A 19480-nucleotide genomic window follows, 5' to 3' on the forward strand; every position below is an offset into this window, starting at 1 on the left:
ACTGGTCAGCAGTGATGAAGTGCTCAGAGTCCTAGAGCCAACAGCGAGAGGTCAGAAAAACCAGGAGGAAGGAGGCAAAAAGACTGGGGATGACCCTGCGTAAGGCAAAAAGTCCAACACACAGTTATTAGATATGTGACTGTTCTTCCTGTTTTTTCTATATCAGCTCGAACAGTTAGTAATCTGTAATTAACTTTTCACATGTAGCCATCAGAGACCCCATAGGTCAGATCTGTCGTTTAGAAAAAACCATGTAAATAGATAAAATAAATAAACTGCTTGAAATGCAAACACTCAAGGTTTATTAAGTAATTTACTATTAGCTCTTGCAGGCCTGATTTTAACTTTTCATTATGATACTTGTTTGCTTTCTCCATTTCAATGCAGGTTTACTAATTCTAGAATGGAAATTTAAAAACACACAGTTGTGGGTGACCTTCACATCTCACTCCCTGATAGGGGCGACTGAACGCCTGGATGAGTACAGCATTACAGCACTTGTTTTCCTTTGTGGGATCCTTACCCCGAGCCCGTAGAATGGGAGTGTGGCTGGTTACTGCGCAGGAAGACAGTGGTGGTAGGGCAACACGGCCTGAGGGCACAGCAGAGCACGGCCTCAAGTCGTCATCCTCCCATGTTGAACCAACATACCACCATACCTTAGGAAACTCCACCGGCTTCCGATTCACAAGTTGCTTTCACTTCCACCAACCTTCCATGCAACCCCCCAATTGCAGGTCACTCATGAGCACAATCCCCACCCATACACAAAAGCAGACCAGGGAGTGGCACCTTCTCGTACCTAGCCCTAAAAAAGCGAACATCTTCCCACAACACATCAGAGACTTCTCCTCTCTTCTTGACTTTCAAGACGTGCCTTTATCAGTAAGCCCCCCAGGACAAGCCTCACACGCCTGCTAGCACCTGTGATTAGTATGCCATAAAAACTCCCACAACATGACATAATAGTGCTTTTTTTACTGTAGCAGAAGGCTCAATAGCTATTTATTTTGCTTCAAGCAACATACTGACAAAGTCTTGCATTTATGAAAGTGACACATCTACATCTACTTACTAGAGGGGCATTTTATTTTTTTACACAACGCATATGTAGAAACACATACAAATATTTGTACTTTTTTCTTTTAAATAAATGACACTTGTCACAATAGCCTTGCAGTTTATAATCACTGTCAATAAGAGTTATCATTACACAACTCTGGGTTGTATTCACTTGGGATGAGAGCAACATGACTTAAACCTGTCACACTTATGCTGCCCTCAGTTTAGAATATAGGTACTCGTAAATGTTTTCCAAGGGTCCAGAAAGTTTGGCCTGTGTTGTGGCCAAGGGCCAGCAGGGTGGCAGTCGGGTTTTGAGGCGGGATGGGGTAGTGGTAAGGTGGGTGTAGATAAAGCAATACATATACATCTAGTGGCTGAATTTCACAATGAGAAACCAAAAAAACTGGAACTAATCCCAGCTTCCACACTTAACGAAATTCTGTGATCCTAGGCAACTGTTTTATTTTACTTTCCCTCCTTTTTCTTCTTTATTACATATAAGAATTCCTCGAAATACATGACATCAGGAGGCGTGCGCTGTAGAAAGACATATCATGCATTTGATTTAATAAACTATTATGTTGTTAAGGTATAAAAGGAACCCAGAACACCCAAAGAGTGGGCATAACTACTGACTTGCCTCCTAGGGCCAAATGTATGAAGCCTTTTCGCATTCGCAAACGGTGCGACTGCCCGTTTGCAAATGCAAAAAGGCCTTTCAGAATGTATGAAAGGCATTCTGAACGCAATTTGAAGGAATCGCTAAAATAGCGATTCCTTAAAATTGCGACCCCATTTAGAGAATCGCAATTTGCGATTCTCTAAATGTGGCATCGCAAATAAGGAATCCTTATTTGCGATTCCTTAAGCACATGTATGAAGCAATTCCTTAATGCGAATTGGGTATTAAGGAATCGCTATTACCACCAAGTTGACCTTGGTGGTAACCATGTGCAAATTTTAAAAATGCATTAAAAATGCATTTTTTACATTGACATGTAACGCACACATGCCCTTTTGGCATGTGTGCACCTTACATGTCTTCCAAAATTGTTTTGGGGTGCAGCAGAGGGGGTTTTAGGCCCCCAGCACCCTGGAGTTTGCATTTCTCAAATTGCAAACTCCAGTTAGGAATTTGCAATTTGGGAAATGCAAAAAATGCATGACATCAGGAGGCCCATAGGTGCGAATGGGGGCTGTATCGCAATTTGCGATTCGGTAATAGCATTTGCGATTTTGAAGAAATCGCTATTACCGAATCGCAAATATAATACATAACATTTTGCGACTCAGAAATAGCGATTTCTTAAAAATCGCTATTTCCGAATCGCAAAAGGCTTTTTTCATACATCTGGCCCTTAGTTCCCTATTATCATTGTTGTCAGGGTGGGAGGGGGAGTGTTTCTAAAACCATGTTTAAAAATTATTGCTTTTAAAGAATACTTCTCAATGCACTGATATAATCTGATCTAATAAAGAGAAACTGGTCTGCGTGTTAATGAAAGACACTTATTGAATTTTGAAGAGACTTTATCACATTTTTACAATTTTGCTGCAAAATGTCTTTAAAAATTAAAGTGTTCCTAAAGTTAAGCTGTACAGGACACCCTAGTCGCTCCCTTTCTTTAACTTCAAATAGCCTTTTAATAAATGCTTGCTTGTTTATTAAACATATTTTAGACGTTAGTGTGAGTCGAGTAAACAGCAGCCCTGTGAAGTTCAGGAGGACCGCATGCGGCCGCCGGGCCGTACTTTGAGTATCATGGATTCAGAATATTATGTACAATAGCTCACTGAGCTATCATTCTATAATTGTATGTGCCACATGTACATGCCCAGAAAAGAGTTCACAAGCTGCACCTATCTACATGTATACAGCATGGCTCGGGGTTTATTTCTGACAAGATAGCATGAGTAGTTAATGCACTTGCAACAGACATATGTTAATCTGTTAGGAGCAGGATTGAATTGGGATAATAGGATTGAACAGGTTAATCTGACTTCTGCAGAGCATTTACATATAGCAGATCACAGTTTTGTTTCTTAATAAGTTATCTCAGTGAGGTCATGCATTTGTTGAAAAGTGAAACGTTAAGGTTTCAGGTTCTAATCTTAGTAAATATCTCACCTGTTAAAACCTCATTCCATTCATGGTCCGGTAAACGGCAGGGCTTAATTTTGAATATATGCAAGGTTTACTCAAATTCTCATTCTTCATTGTTTGCTAAAATGAAAGCTATTGAACTGGGCATACTCAACACCCAGAATTAAGAGTTAAGAGCCTAAAGGCTATTCTCTTTGTATTGGGTGCTACAATAAATTGGTTGTTTTACGTAAACTAATACAGGAGGAACGATACCTTGGAGAAAATCTGCGGTCTCGTCCCATTTTTCTAGTATCCTGAAAAACGTTTTGTTATCTTTTTGTATGTAAATGATTGCTTTTTAAAAAAAAATTAAGATGTTGAAAGTAGAACAATTTTCTATTTCGAGGGAGCTCTTGGCACACATGCGACATGTCACGGCAGAGGGCAGCTTTGTCACCCAGGGTTGTCTACTGAGGCAAGGTATCACAGTGTCCAGTTGTGCAACCTTTGTTTGACTTCTGACATCTGAAGGACACAACTCTGACGAAAGGCATTACCGGGTGCCCTTCAAGAACTCCAGTGAAAGAGAGGACTGTGTTCACCTTCATTTTCTTCCACTGATCTGGATCTGTTTCGTATACGCTTGCCTCCGGTCCCCCGTGACAGACACAAAGTCGCTCTCAACAGCTGAAAACTGATGGAACCGATTCAGCAATTCTAATAAGTTCAATCAAGTCACCATCCAGTCGGATGGAAACTCTAGGAGAGTGAGCATCTCACACATCAGGACCCGCACAGTGCAGGATGCGTGCGGTGTCAAGTTCAAAGATCTGATCACAATGCAGGATGTGACGGGGCAGGCTCATTTCACCGGATGTGAAAGTATACACTATTGCATGCAACCTGAAGAGAAATGAAAGCGCCTTTTCAACCCTTCTGCGCATCCTGAACACCACTGAAGTAGAAAAGCGGTAGGGGCCCTTCAGAAGACATTGTGGGAGGGGATAATTACATCAGGTTTGCTTACACATATTACTGATATCAGGGTGGCAGGTCCCTGCTTCTCTCTTTCATTTGTCAACCAGAGGACCTCCACTACCACTTAAAAGGGCATGGCGGCATGGGGCCATGGGACACGGCTCAATGTCAGGCTGAGCTAGGCAGCAGAGAGAGCACGCTGCTGACACTAGGGCCGGGCCAAGCAAGCAAGATCACAGGTGGGCTTAAGTGCACGGCTGCCGAAGTACTGCGCAAGCCCACACCCTGTCCAGTCCAGGTGAGTTGTGCCAGCACTCTATGTCTTAGTGACAACACTTCACCACCAGAAACTGAGACAACCCAAAGCCTTCTCCATGGGGACCGTACCAGGACGGACAAAGTTAAAAGAGTTGCTTGTTGTGGTCAATGTGAAGGCCCTGAAGAGTCTTTTAATATTTGCATCTACAGATTACACAGCGCTGGTGGGAAGGACTCTACCAAGATGATCAGACGCACTACAATATAAGGATCTGAATTGGCTACTATCACAATCACTCTTGTGAAAGAGTTAGATTGCCTCTCCAGTTTATCCTGCACCACATCAGCACCATCTAATGTGCCTGGCATGCTTTCATGCCACACACAGCACTGAAAAGGTTCTGCTGCCCATAGTGGAAGAGCTCATGGTACACTATGAACCAGAATGATCAGGCAAGTCTGCTATTTCTGGAACTTTTGGGAGTGTTCAACATGGTCAATCATGAGATCCGGTTTGGTCGTGTAGTTCTGACCACGTTAACTGATTCAGTGTTAGGGTGGCTGAGGTCTTTCCTCATGGGTCACACCCTGACAGTGGCTCCCATATCCCCTTCATTCTGCTAAACATTATGGGCCTCATTATGACATTGCCGGGCGGTGGAGGCCGCCCTCCAGTGCCATTCCATCATCAGGCCACACTGGCGGCCTGAACCCCACCGGCACTATTATGGGTTTCCCGCTGGGCCGGCAGGTGTTTCCGCGTCCTAATGGAGCCGGCTGCAATGTGGCAGTGCAGCTGGTGCAGCAGCACCCATCACACATTCCACTGCCTGTAATTGCCTGGGATGCGCAATGGGGCTGTGTAGGGGCCCCCAGGGGTCCCCGGAGTTCCCCATTCCACCAGCCTTTCCATTACAGTGTTTACTGCTACGGACAGGCTGGCGGATGGGGACTCGTAATCCCCAGGGCAGCGCTGCCCTGGTGGATTACAACCGTCAGGACCACCTGGCTGTAGGCTGGCTGCAGCCTGGTGGTGCCAGCGGTTGGACCGTGGTGGCTCCGCCACAGTCATAGGGTGGCGGTTGTATCGTCAAGACTGCAACGGTCTGACCACCACTGTGACCTGGGTGGTCTAGAGACTGCCAGGGTCATAATGACCCCTATGTCTCCAGAGGTGTGTGCAGGGCTCAGCCCTTTCATAGTTTGCTCAACATACATGTTCAGCCTTTCTGAGAACTCAATGGTTGTTTAGGTTGCCAGTGACACTCAGTCACTGCTGAATTGTTCCAATGTTCAAATTGCATGGGATGGCTGAAAGCGTGCCCTACTGATGTCAAGTGTTTGATAGCTTTTAACTATTTGACACTGATCCGTGATTTTTCTTTAATACAAACTTTATTGCATTTTAATAATAAAATACAAATTCACTTGACAGCTTAGGAAAAGTAGGACATCATACAGATACACTCTCGATCATGAAATATCAATCTGTTGAAAGAGTATCACACACCAAAGGTTATTGAGTGTTGCTATTTCATCCCACTAAGATAAACAAAAGGATATACATCGTAGACATCTGTCCAATTGAAACGAACAAATCCCACCCCATCCCACAACTAGACAACATCACCAAATGGTTGATCTGTATATTGAGGGCAATGGGTATCAATAGATATGGAAGGTTTTAAGTAAGGTGGATGTCGAACTTGTATAGTGTATAATCCTCTGCATGTGCTGAGCTGCATCCTAGATAGAACGTGAATCAAACGTATCTGGGCCACACAAAGAACAATGCAAGGTCAGGGGCAAATGGGGATAGCAGACTGATGCCACATCAGAGTCATTGTCCAGTAGATCTTCGATCACTACTCTTCCTTGGGATGTGTCAATAGGGTGCTGTCTACGAATAACAAGCCAACTGACGATACTCTCACTTGCTCCCAAGGGTTCTACCTTCTTGCCATCAGGGTACCTGAGGACGTAGGGAGGCCACGCAGGGGGATATTCAGGGCGTAAGGTACTGGGAGCAGTATAGCGTAGAGCTATCTTCCAGTATGCGAGGGCTGTAAGCAATAGGAGGGAACTCGATGTGGGTGTGGCGGAACCTGGGTAGATCAGTGTGTGCAGCTGTCCCTGGTCAATAATTTTCTTTGTGTATCCTATTTCTGTAAGGTTATGCCCAGCTAACCAGTAGAAAAGCCACTGGCATTGTCCGGCCAGGGGATAGGCCTCAAAATCCAGAGTGCCCATGTCACCTTTATCTGGTGGTAATTGCAGTTTAGCATGACTCACCCTAAGTCAGACACTACTCCATGGTAGATCTATTAATAACATGTTCAGTATTTTAAATACCCAGGCTGGTATAAGGATTGGCAGGTTCACAAAGTGGTACAATATGTGAGGTAGCATAACCATCTTTGCAAGGGCTAAACAGCCTGCTACAGATAGGGACAGCGTGATTCCAGAGCCTACTTGGGATTTAAGAGAAGCAATCGCCCTCATTAGGTTACTTTTCTTTAAGTCCTCTGTTTCTCGGTGTAGTTGAATACCCAGGTAGCGAAACGTCTGTGGTACCATTTGTATATCCACATTCTAAGGACACTAATCCATGATACAAGTGATGTGAATGTAGGATCAGACTTGAATGCCTTATTGACCAAAATCTAGCTTTTGACACAGAGTTCCAGATTGTTTGACCCTACTGCTGACAGCATGAGCTGAAACCTATGCTACTATTCATTTCCAGGAAGAGGTGTGCTTACGTAAATAGGGGTAATCATTCTCTCAGACCACAGCTACCACAATGGCATTCATTTTAGCTTCTCTGAAGCTCCAGTGAGGAAGACAAAAAGGCTGTAAAACATGATGATCAGTGGGGACTCCATGTCGGTTGCACACCCTGCTCTCTATTGGCTGCTGGTTGAATAATCCATCCAATGCAAGGTGCTCTCCTTTGATCAAGATCTGGCCCAAAATTTCTTTATGACTTTGTATCTCCTAATTCCTCATATCTCTGTGCCTTTCACTTATTTAAGGTGACATATTTTAAAAGGATGCCCTTTGGAATGTAGAGCCCACTTGGTCCTTGAGCCACACATTTGGAACTCCCTGCCGGTTCAGTTTGTCATATCTCTTGCTGCGCTTTGTTTTCAAGAGTCCTAAGGACTCATCTTTTCTACTAACTTCTCTTTTTGAAACGCCTGCCCAATCCCTCACCTTGGACATGGGTTCCGGCTGCTAAGGCTCCTTTAAGCAACAGCTAAACTTAAACAAGACATAAATGCATAAATAATAAACAAATCTCCCATGGGTATAGTCTTCAGGAGGCTTTTGCATGTAGTGTCATAGGTGAAATCAATGCAACACTATATTGTCTAAAAAAAGCGCAATAGATGGTGCTTGTTGTTTACTGAAATCAGATTCCACGGTCTCTACAGAACTGGTGGTGCCCTCGTGTATTGCAAAGTAGGACTGTTCAACTATGATGTTGTACTGCATGTTGCACAACTTTCACATTGGGCTTCGTGTCACCTTATTCAGGAAGGTCAAGTGTTTTATGGGCAAGCACAAAGTGTTCTGTCCATTCTTTTATCTCTCTTTGGGCTTGAAACCACGCCCATGCCAGTCACTTACATTGGTTTGTGGGCTTCCTTTTAAAATCCGCTTGCTTTCATTTGTGAAAGGCATGCATACGTCATGCTTTTTCCGGTGTTTAGTCCACCTACACAGCACCAGTAAAGTACCAAAACATATGAGGCTTGATGTTTTCAGCCTGGATTCCGGACTACTTTATCTGTTTATTTTCCACGCAGCGCGATTGCGCTGCATTTTACATAGTGCGATAGCGCTGCGTTTTTTTTTTTTTGCTTTACAATGCTAATAGTTCTAACTCGAACAAATGCGAGACCCGTTGCATTGAAAATGCTTGTTTATGTTTATTTTGGCTTTTAAAAACACACCTATATTATTTACTGTGTCCTCAGCAAGAACACCTAGCACCTTCTCCTTCTTTGACAAAATTGCATCAACTAATATAAATGAATAGCTTAGACAGCTTACGCTTACGGACTTCATCTATACATTTTACGTGCACACTGTTGGCTCAGGGATGGCCCTGAATTTTTCTTAAAAATATATATGTAAATGACACCAAAAATGAAACCCTGCTTTGTAATGCACTATTTTCTTCTTCAAATTCAATGATGATTTTTTTTCTGAGGATTTGGTGCGTTGCGACAAGAGTCCTGCCACGTGCTGAAAACCACCCCAAGGGACTGAAGGCAGAGATTCTGACTATGAAAGGTAATAGACTGATACACGTGAATGTGCTATAGTTTGCACAGTCTAGTGTGATTGGTGAAGTTCTTTCCACACAACCTTCCATGGGTGTTGTCAGGTTTGCAGATGAGCTCCACGTGATGCTATTGTTTGCTGCAATTTGCGAGGTTTCAACACAGTAGGACGGCGTAACACTCTGCAAGTTTAGTTGCAGGGTTTCTCTACTGAACGATAGCCTCTCTCTCACCAATACAAAATATTTAATAGAGCATTCTGAATCTCATTGCTGCATTTCAGCTCTTGCTTACTGCAAGTTCAAGCTCTTTTTGCCCACTGCTATTAAGGAAATCCCAGTTATAGCATTCCTGTATACTCAAATCAGTTTAAATATCCAAGAAGTGTGGAATCACACTCCTATGAAAAATGCACTTGTCCTATTGGAGGCACTGCGCATATATCATGAGGGCCAAAACTAAAAATTTTCGTAGTTAAACTATATAACCATTTTTGACAGAATGTAAAGGATATTTGTATTAAATGTGTCTTCGAAAATTACTGTCAACCAAAGACGTCTTTCTTTGCCTTAATTCTTGCACACTAGTCTAGTATATGTTTTTTTTAATTTTACTGTCTTTGCACCCCTCACTCAGCACTGCATTACTTTTTTTTACAAACTGGAAAATTCCCACACTGTTGTGACACATATATACAAACCGGTTTTACTATTTCAAATTAAAATGAAAAGGAGGTTATTTCTACTGGATAGCAGAGCCTCTGTGTAAATAATATTTGATGACCGTTTTAGTTCTCATAGTGGAGTTCTTGTACAATGCTGCCCATTGCTTGAAATCTGTTCTCCAAATGATCGTTAGGTATTGCAATGCGGGTAATAGCATGCCCCCCGAACCAAGGGCCAGATGTAGGAAACGATTTGCGACTCGCAAACGGCATTTGCGAGTCGCAAATGTGAGTTTCCTATGCAGACCGACTCGCAAAATGCATTTCCGACTCGCAAATAGGAAGGGGTGTTCCCTTCCTATTTGCGAGTCTGAGTGGGATGCAATACCATTTGCGACCGCGTACGAGGTCGCAAATCGTATCGCAGTTACCATCCACTTGAAGTGGATGGTAACCCACTCGCAAATTGGAAGGGGTCCCCATGGGACCCCTTCCAGTTTGTGAATGGACCCCAAAAATTTTTTTCAGGGCAGGTAGTGGTCCAAGGGACCACTGCCTGCCCTGAAAAAAAACCGAAACTAAAGGTTTCGTTTTTTTTTTTAAGTGCAGCTCGTTTTCCTTTAAGGAAAACGGGCTACACTTAAAAAAAAAAAAACTGCTTTATTTAAAGCAGTCACGAACACGGAGGTCTGCTGACTACAGCAGGCCTCCATGTTTGCGAGTGCCTTGACTCGCTATGGGGCCGCAATTTGCGACCCACCTCATGAATATTCATGAGGTGGGTCATTGCGACCCCATAGCGAGTCGCAGTCGGTGTCTGAGACACCGTACTGCATAACATTTTGCGAGTTGCAAATAGCGAGTCGCTATGACTCGCTATTTGCAAGTCGCAAAATGTTTCGTTTCTACATCTGGCCCCAAATTCCTTACCATGTCTCCCCCACTTCATGTGCTCTCGGATCAGATACCCGATCCTGCAGGGTTGAGTCAATGTTACACAATGCATGCACAATAATAACACGCATGTGCAAAAAACTCTCTGCACATGGACAGTATTTGTTTACTCAAGCATGGTGTTAACATTAAAACAATGATGACGATACTGCATATCATTCACTCGACCTAAAATCTTGTGTTCTCACCGTATGCCTCATCTGCAATAACATGTTTAGCACACTGTTCAGTTTTCTGCACTACTAAGGGGGCACTGAATGAGGGAGTCAATGACAATATATAAATAACTCTTAATGGGCACATGTTGAATAGTGATGGTTTGATGAGTAATCTGCCTCCTTGTGCAAGCAACTGTTCAGATTGTAAATAAAAAGCAAGACACCAATCATCTTTTTCTTACAATGACCAAAGTCAAGGGCATACCGGAAGAGATTAAGAACCATCTCGCTGCTCTAGAGACTGTACTTGTGCAAGTGCACTTTGGCTGGGTAAACTGCCTTGGGACATGCAGGAGCGGTACAGTGGGACCCTTGATAGAAAATCAATCAAAGCTGCAACACATCAACAGGGTAGGCCGCTGCCAGGTCAGTAAAAGGAAAGGGGGCTGTAAAATGAATGAAGACTTTCTGAGACCCGTCAAACTGGTGTCTAATATTTCCATTGCATATGAACGAGTTTGATGATATGAATTTGGAAACGAGGCAGCTCAAGAAAGCAGAAGTTCAAGTACTACGAGAGAACCTCGTTCTTCAAATTCACCGTTTTTATCCCATAAAACAGAACTTTCGAGACCAGTCACCATAGTATTGCTACCAGCAGGTTACCACAGATTTCTCTGCCACCAAAATTCTGCCATTTACCTCCAATTCTGGCGTTGTAAGCAATGCCCACTATGCAATGTGAGTTATTGGCCGAAGCTGCCACCTCGCCCGCACAACGTGTGCCGTGTCTGAAAGATAAAAAGACAAAGATGTTGGCGAAGGAACTGTGGAGTCTGTGTGCATATTTAGTTTACAACTTCAGTCTAAGAATGAGCTCTGTGTCCACAGAGCGCTGTAAACAAATGTATGAAAGAACACAACTTTCTGTTAGGTGTACCATAGGGGAATACCATGAGAGATGGGGAAAGAAACAGCCGTAGACCATGGCATGTGACGGGGAAACACCGGCACACCATGTGCCATAGGTCAGGCAAAGCCTCCTTTTAACTGAGCAAGAAACATGACTGTGTCATGCTATGTTAGTCAAGAAGAAGCATTTATCTGTGCTGAATGGTATGGGGCAAAAAAGCCCAACTGTGTCGTATGACATGGACAAGACAAGAATGACTGACCCATGTGACATGGATAACAGAACACCACCGCTATTGTAAACGGGACGCAAATTAGCATCGACCCAAACTATGTGAGTTACAAAGCAGCAGATCACTAGAGTGTGTAGGCCATAAAGAGGAAACGCAACATGCTGTGGGGCCATGCAGTGGCATCAACCCGTGCCAGAGGAGACAGAAAGCATCTTGAGCTGATGCGGAGGAAGTAGCATTGCATCATGGGGAAGTGTATAAACTGGAAGGCACCAGAACGACCTCAAAACAACCTCATAGCAACAAAAAGAACACTTAAAGTCAATTCGTAAGTTTACCATTCTTTTTGTTCATTCATTGACGATGAAGAGAGTTCACAAAGATGACTAAAACCCTGCTCACTCTCATGTCATCCGTTCCTGCTTACATCCGCTGCTCCTCCTAGCTTGGAGGCCACCTTTGTGACTTCACGCTGGATAAACCTCTGGTTCACTATGAGGTACTGTGACTCGCCATCGACTATCATTGTAACACAGGATCCAGACATGTGACATCTACAGCTTCCCTCACCTTCCCACACGCATGGTTTGTGAGGGGAGGGAGTGCACTGCGTTAGTGCACGGATTGTAAAAACATGTCTCTTGATAATATTTATTATGACCCATTTTATCATTTTAATGTATTATTCATTTAAAACATTTGATGTTGCATACGCTTAGCCATGAAGGGTAATGAGGCATAGAATAAAATATTAAAATGTAATTAGTTAATGACCAGAACGAAAATACAATTACGAGACAATCAACTGAATAAACAATCAAATTAAAAAAAACAGCAGAGATGAGAGCATGCAACTCAAAAAAATTGTTTTCATTTACTTCTGGAAACTTCTCAAGAGCCACACTAATGCAAATATGTATGAAGTACACCCCAGGCGGTCGGTGCGACTGCCAAAAACCTTTGAGGAGACAATATTGTGGGCAAGACCTGGGAATGACCAGCCTCCTGACTCAGAACCAAACTTCTTACCTGCAGCTGCTTGGCCAGATTTACAGGTAGCCAGCGCGCAGACACCTTGAAATTCTGCAGCAAACCATGTAAAGCACACAAAACTGAAGAGGGAGCCACAACGAATGAACAAAGAGTCAGCAGAAGGTGACTGAACGTCCATGTATCAGACAAAAGTCTCCCCAACAAATCTAGAACACGAGGAGGACAGCAAGATAGCCAATGCGACATTCCCCTGGTCCAAGGGAGAAAGAATTAAGGCTTAAATAGCTGACCGAACGTCAGAGGGAGAGAGAAAAGGTTTTATTTTTCAGTTGAAAAAGATTGTAGAGCTGAAATCGGTGACTTGAAATTAAATTTACAATTGATAATATAAGACATAGATTTAGCGATTTGGGAGTAGACGCCAAAGACAGTGAAATATGTAGAGCAATCAAGAAATAAAAGATGGCGTCTGCACAAAGTGAGAAGAATAGGAAGCGAAAGGAAGGGACTGTGTTTTAGTAAATTAAGTGACATCATGGAGCTGTGGAGGATCCTCATACAATGGGTTTTGGAGGGTGGGTCATTAGTTGTGTGGCATGCCCAAGTAATGGGTCCGCACTCAACCACCACTGGGAACCAGACACCCCATTGTAGCACTTGACTCCCATAGGGTAGCATTGCAGAGCAGCCTAAGGCTCACTCAAGGGAGGTGGTGTGGACTAGTAATCACCATTCACAAGCACACAAGAATAACACTCAATAAATGATTGTCCAGTTTGTGTTTTTTCTTTTGATAAAGTAAAAGTTAATTTATTTATTAAACAGACATTACTCAATACCATTCAATAATTTACAAATATACACAAGCTGTAGAATTACTTTTGGAGGGCATTGCATAATCATTCTTGTCTCTCACAAAGGGAGATATGAACCAACAACCCACATGGCAGAACATTCATGGGTATTCCAATGTAATTTTGACTGTAACTTGGAGTGAAAGCACCTAATGCTGGCAATAAAGTTCATCTACCTTGAGCACTAATGGCTGCAAGACTCATTACTCAAATACGCTTCAACACAGAACATGTCTAGGCAGGTTGGAGTGGTTTGCACTGTTAAGATTACCTTCAGCATGATCTACACATTCTACCCACACTCCTAAAGGGCGTGAGCTAAGATTCATCATATTCCACATTGAAACATTCAACATAAAAAAGATGCACAGTTGACACAAACTCTAAAGGACATCCCTTGGTTGCTAATCATTATATAATACCATCTTTCACCCCTGGAGGGTGCCTTTTCATATGAGCCTACACAAGTCAATTGGCCACAATGCTGCAGCCATATATTTTGAATTGCATTTAGCATAAATGCTACCATTTTAACCATAGTCCCTAAAGGACTCGAATCTTGTAGAAGCCTTGTAATTACCATCTTTCACCTCTAGAGAGAGTTCGCCATTGTAATAATCCGTTGTTCTCATCATTTAGGCCACAAGGACTGCAGCCAAGATCTTCACCCCTAGAGGGCACAGTTTCACCATTCTGAAAAAAAAGTTCCAGCTGGGACTGGCTAAAAAACACATTGAAACTCTTGAGGGTTTATCATTTCCAAGCCCCCTGAAACTGCGCTCCTCCTTCCCCCACAAATGGTGATGATTTTGGTGGTAACCCTGTTGTCCTAGGGGTCACCACCATGCCAAACTAGTGGTTTTTGCCCAAGGATTTAGGCCAAATCCTGCAGTGCAAAATTGGGCACTCCCTTTGGAGTGTGCATAACAAATGAAAGACTCTATCACTGCTCCGGGGAGAGTAGCTGTGGCAGTTTCCTTGTTTGGGTTTGTTAAAAGGTGTCCAGTCCCATCTGGACACCCCGTGCCCTTCCACATCATTGGAGAGCAGCTCAGGGAGCCCATACCAGGCTGCAATCGCAGCCTGCCAGCCCGGGCAGCACCTTGATGTGCTGCAGCCAGAGTCAGCATTTTACGAGGAGTCTGCCCCATCCCACGGGCAGATGTTTGTGGTACTGAGCAGGCTGGCAGCATGGGGGAGTATGGCAGCACTCCTCACTCCTTCTCCAGCTATAGGGGGCCCCGGGATGGGGACCAGGGCCCCCTCTTGTTTTTGCAGGAGGGGCGCAATGGCATCCCTCGATTTTGCTTGTTTGTGGGGCCCCGGGATGGGGTTCCGGGGCCCCTCTCACCATCTTTGCAGGGGATGCGATGACATCCCCCGACTTGGTCCCTTGTGCGGGCTCGGGATAGGGTCTGGGGCCCCCTTCACCATCTTTGCAGGGGGTGCAACAGTAACCCCGACTTTACTTTTGTGTGAGGCCCCAGGATGGGGTCCGGGGCCCCTCCCCTCCTCTTCAAGGGAGCGCAACATCCCTGCCGCTTTTTTTATCAGGGACGCTCCATTATTCTCTGGGGCAGCCCTTGGGCCCTGGTCTACCCCGGGGGTAGGATTAAAGCACAGCAGTTGAGCCCCATTCTGGCCTACAAGGTTCCCAACTCGGGATGGAGCCAGTCTCACTGACTCCCTGCGGCAGCCTTTCATCTGGGTGCCTTCCTTTCTTCTGGGCAGTGCGCTCTTTATCTCAACTGGTCCTCGGTGGTGTAAGGAGACCAGCTTATCTGGTCCTATAGTTTGCCCCACTTGGTCTGGGATCATTCAGGGGCAGACTCCTTGCCCCAGTGGACAGTCAGGGGGCTTCCTCTGTCCAGTTGTCCATGATGTCCGTCTTCAGTCCCAGTGTTCTGCAGAGAAACACAACCAAGAGAGAGAGCCCTCCCCTGTACAAGTCCTTTTAAGTGGGGACGGAAGTGTTCAGCAGAGCTGAGCCTCTAGCCTATCCTGATGTTCCACATCAGTTCTCCACTCCTGTTCCAACCTACCTGCACAGTCTTCTGGGATAGCTCAAAATGGCATTGTCCGGGAGTCAGTTGCCACATGTACTCTGAGAGACTCAGCCCCTCCTCCCTGACATTCCCGCCAGGTCCTCTCCCAGCAATCTCTCAAAGGAGCCCTTCCTCGCTGAGAGGCCTGAGGCAGGCATGGTTCCTGGCACGGAATGACAGCTGGCTGATTGATGCAAGTCCCTGCTCCTGCAGCTGGACAGAGCATAACTGCCTCTAATCCTGAGCTGAGAAAGATGGCGTCCTAGATGACCCATAAGATACACAATTATGCTTTTGTAACCTACTGGATTATTCTTTTCATACATGTTACAGTATACATTGGTGTGACTCTGGAGTCAGTGGACTCCAGGGAACTGGAGTTGCGCCCTAGGCAAGCCTTCCCCCTTGACATATAATGGAGCATCACTACAATCAAGACAGTAAGTGACCACCCACTCCTCATGGCCCCTTCTGCACCAGTCTACCTAAGCACAGTTCTTGGGATGGGCACGCCAGAAATACTCCCTGCGCAGCCCTCACACGAGTGCACAGTCTGGGCCTCTTATTCTTGCTGCGTCACAGTAGCCTTTGCTTACCAAGGCATCACAGGTGGTAAATCCGCGCAGTCCATATTACCATGAGTTTACTGTGGGTGAGTCCCAAACTATGAGGTTCCCTCACAGTAAAAGGCCAAAAATCAGGTGATCCAAAAGCAAAAAAAAAAAAAATCAGGTCGGACCATGCAGTCAGACCCGTCCTCTCACACTGAGTATCTTCCAAAGGCAGCACTCAAAGATACAACGGACCTTCATCGATGTACAGTTGCATTGTGGATTCTTTAACCAGCACAAAGGTCCCCAACATATTAAGAAGCATGGATGCCAAAAGTGAGTCTTGGACATGTGGAGAGTGTCAATTTCTGCAGCATCCCAGCTGAATGATCTATGAAGAATAATTTAGGAAAAAACCCATAATCCAAAATTGTTAACACCAATTCCTCAGCAGAAATTAAGATGCAAATCAATGCCTCATATCCAAGTGTTTTAAGCACTTTTCCTAGATCCACCAGAACTTAAAAGAGAGAGAAAAGTACAAGAGGAAGATTGACTTTGATTGGAAAATTGATCCATTCGCATTGAGGTGTATGGTAAACCCGCAACCTCACTTGACATCACTCTGCAGACTAAGGCCCTCATTATGACATTGGCGGTAAGTCCCGCTTACCGCCATGCTGACTTCCACCAACATACCGCTGCCGTGGTGGTTTACTGCTACTCATATTATGACACACACATAGCAATCTGTCACTATACAGACATACACACAAGTCCGCCAGCCCAAAGGTCAGTGACAAACTGGCGGTAGCAAAACCCACAAAGTTACGGCAACAGAACTATGCCCACGGCATTTTGACCCACGAATCACTGCAGCGGACATTCAACCTCGGTAAACCATTGGCGGTACATACCGCCACTCTCAAAATACACACACACATAGAAAACAACACCACATTGGACAATTCAAACTACTCACACCTGACACCCATACACACACCACACCCGCACACCCACTCCACTATAAAACACACACACATTACCCACAACCCTTTAGGACTCCAAAAAATTGCCACTAGAGAGAGATACAGCAAGAGCACCCACACAACCAGAACCACAGAACACCATCACCCATACACCATCCACGCACCTCACAGCACACCCCACAACACATCACCCCACACACCCTCAAACACACCACTCACATTACACCCATGGCACCACAAAGACACCACAGGTTCTCAGAGGAGGAGCTAAGGGTCATGGTGGAGGAAATCATCCGGGTAGAGCCACAGCTATTCGGATCACAGGTGCAGCTGACATCCATCGCTTGGAAGGTGCAGCTATGGCGGAGAATCGTGGACAGGGTCAATGCCGTGGGACAACACCCCAGAACAAGGGATGACATCAGGAAGAGGTGGAATGACCTACGGGGGAAGGTGTGTTCCGTGGTTGCAAGACACCAGATAGCAGTACAGAGGACTGGAAGTGGAACCCCACCTCCTCCCCCACAACTAACAATATGGGAAGAGCATTTCTTAGCAATACTACATCCTGAGGGCCTGGCAGGAGTAGCAGGAGGATTCGACTCTGGTAAGTCAAATCTCTATTACTATGACCCCCCACCTGCATGACATCACATAACCCCATCCTCACCCTCACTCTACCACCTCACATACACCCCACCATCACAACCCACCCCTCCCACTACCAAGCCCTGCATGCAACACCAATGAATGGACACCCATCACAGACCTGCATGGACACCCATCACCAAAGCATGCACACTAGTGACAATCATGTATCCAACCAAATCACAACTCACACAAGCCTAAGCTGCCAGGGCAATCACAACCATACAGGGCAACACACCCATGCACAATATGTCACGCGCAGAAACAATAACACTGCATTTACATCCCCACAGGTCCCCCACCCACATCACTGGAGAGGAGGTGCCAGCAACATCCGGTCCCCACACAGAAGAGGCCCACAGTGATGACAGCAGCTCTGCACGCCTGGATCTGGATGACCAACCTGGCCCATCAGGGACCTCCGGACAGTCAGTTACCCAGGCACAGCCCCATACCACCACAGAGCCTCCCCCTCAGGAAACACCACCACAGTACCCACCCAGCAGACCCATACCTGTGTCCCCAGGTCAATCAGCAGTGTGTCCACCACTACAAGGACCCCAGGGCACCCCACAAACACAGGACAATCAGGGACATGGGGTCATTGGCAGTGGGCACACGGTTCAGGGGACAGAGGCGCAGGACAACAGGGAAGCTGGGAGGACTGCAGTGCGACAGGGGGAGAACAGGCCTAGGGAACTGACTCTCCATGAGGCACTCACCAACATCCTGGGAGCATACCACCATTCCCAGGAGACGATGGGCCAGATACTGGCCAAGTTGCAGGAGACCTAACGGCTGCAGGAGGGACAGTATCTGGGGATCAGGGAGGACCTGAGGGACATCCACACCACCCTGGTCACCACTGCAGGGGTGCTGGCAGACATGGCCAACACCATGATGGAGGCAGTGGCACAGCAATGGGCCCTTGATACTAGCCAAAACGATGAACAGCCCCCCACCTCCGGTGACGCTAGTGGACAGGAGGCCCCACCACAGGACCAACAGGCAACCAGCACCCCACCCCCTGCAGAAGGAGAACCACCCTGCAAATGGTCCCTGGGATCCAGGCAGAAGCCAGAGAACATTGCCAAGACCCCCACCAAGAAATAAGACTCTCCGTATTGTCACCCTTGTGTCACACTCTGTCACCCTGTCCACCTTCAACTGCCAGTGCTCCACTTCCTATGCCCCCTTGGACAATGCACCTGTGATACAAATAGACTGGAACTCTTACATGGACTCTCCTCCACCATCCCCCCAGCATAGCAATACCCCATCCACTTATTAGCACATAAATAAACATCCTTGTAAAAAATACAAGTATTGAGTCTGTCAAGTGATTGAACTATGTATTCGTTTAATCAATCAATCAATCAATCAATCAATCAGTTCATTTATAGAGCACGCTACTCACCCGAGAGGGTCTCAAGGTGCTGGAGAGGGGGGGAGTTACTGCTGCTCGAAAAGCCATGTCTTGAGGAGTTTGCTGAAGGCAAGATGGTCCTGGGTAGTTCTTAGGTGTGCGGGGAGGGAGTTCCATGCTTTGGCTGCCAGGTAGGTGAATGATCTTCCTCCGGCTGTGGTTCTGCAGATCCGTGGGACGGTGACGAGAGCGAGGCTGGCTGAGCAGAGCTGACGGGTGGGCGTGTAGAACGAGAGGCGGCTGTTGAGGTATTTGGGGCCCATGTTGTGGAGTGATTTGTGTGCTTGGGTGAGGAGCCTGAAGGTGATCCTCTTGTTGATGGGGAGCCAGTGCAGGTGTTTCAGGTTGGCGGATATGTGGCTGTGGCGCGGGAT

The 19480-nt window shown here is 45.7% G+C and overlaps 1 protein-coding gene across 1 annotated transcript in view; it reads right to left on the reverse strand.

The window, feature by feature from the left end:
• The window catches only part of PCSK6 (proprotein convertase subtilisin/kexin type 6), a 1406757-nt gene that overhangs the window by 656727 nt on the left and 730550 nt on the right, over positions 1–19480 (reverse strand). Inside the window, exon 6 of the mRNA XM_069222809.1 lies at positions 11158–11246. Within this exon, the coding sequence (XP_069078910.1) occupies positions 11158–11246 (89 nt within the window). The remainder of the gene's footprint in view (positions 1–11157; positions 11247–19480) is intronic.

This window comes from Pleurodeles waltl, chromosome 3_1 (assembly GCF_031143425.1).
Source record: "Pleurodeles waltl isolate 20211129_DDA chromosome 3_1, aPleWal1.hap1.20221129, whole genome shotgun sequence".
NCBI lineage: Eukaryota > Metazoa > Chordata > Amphibia > Caudata > Salamandridae > Pleurodeles > Pleurodeles waltl.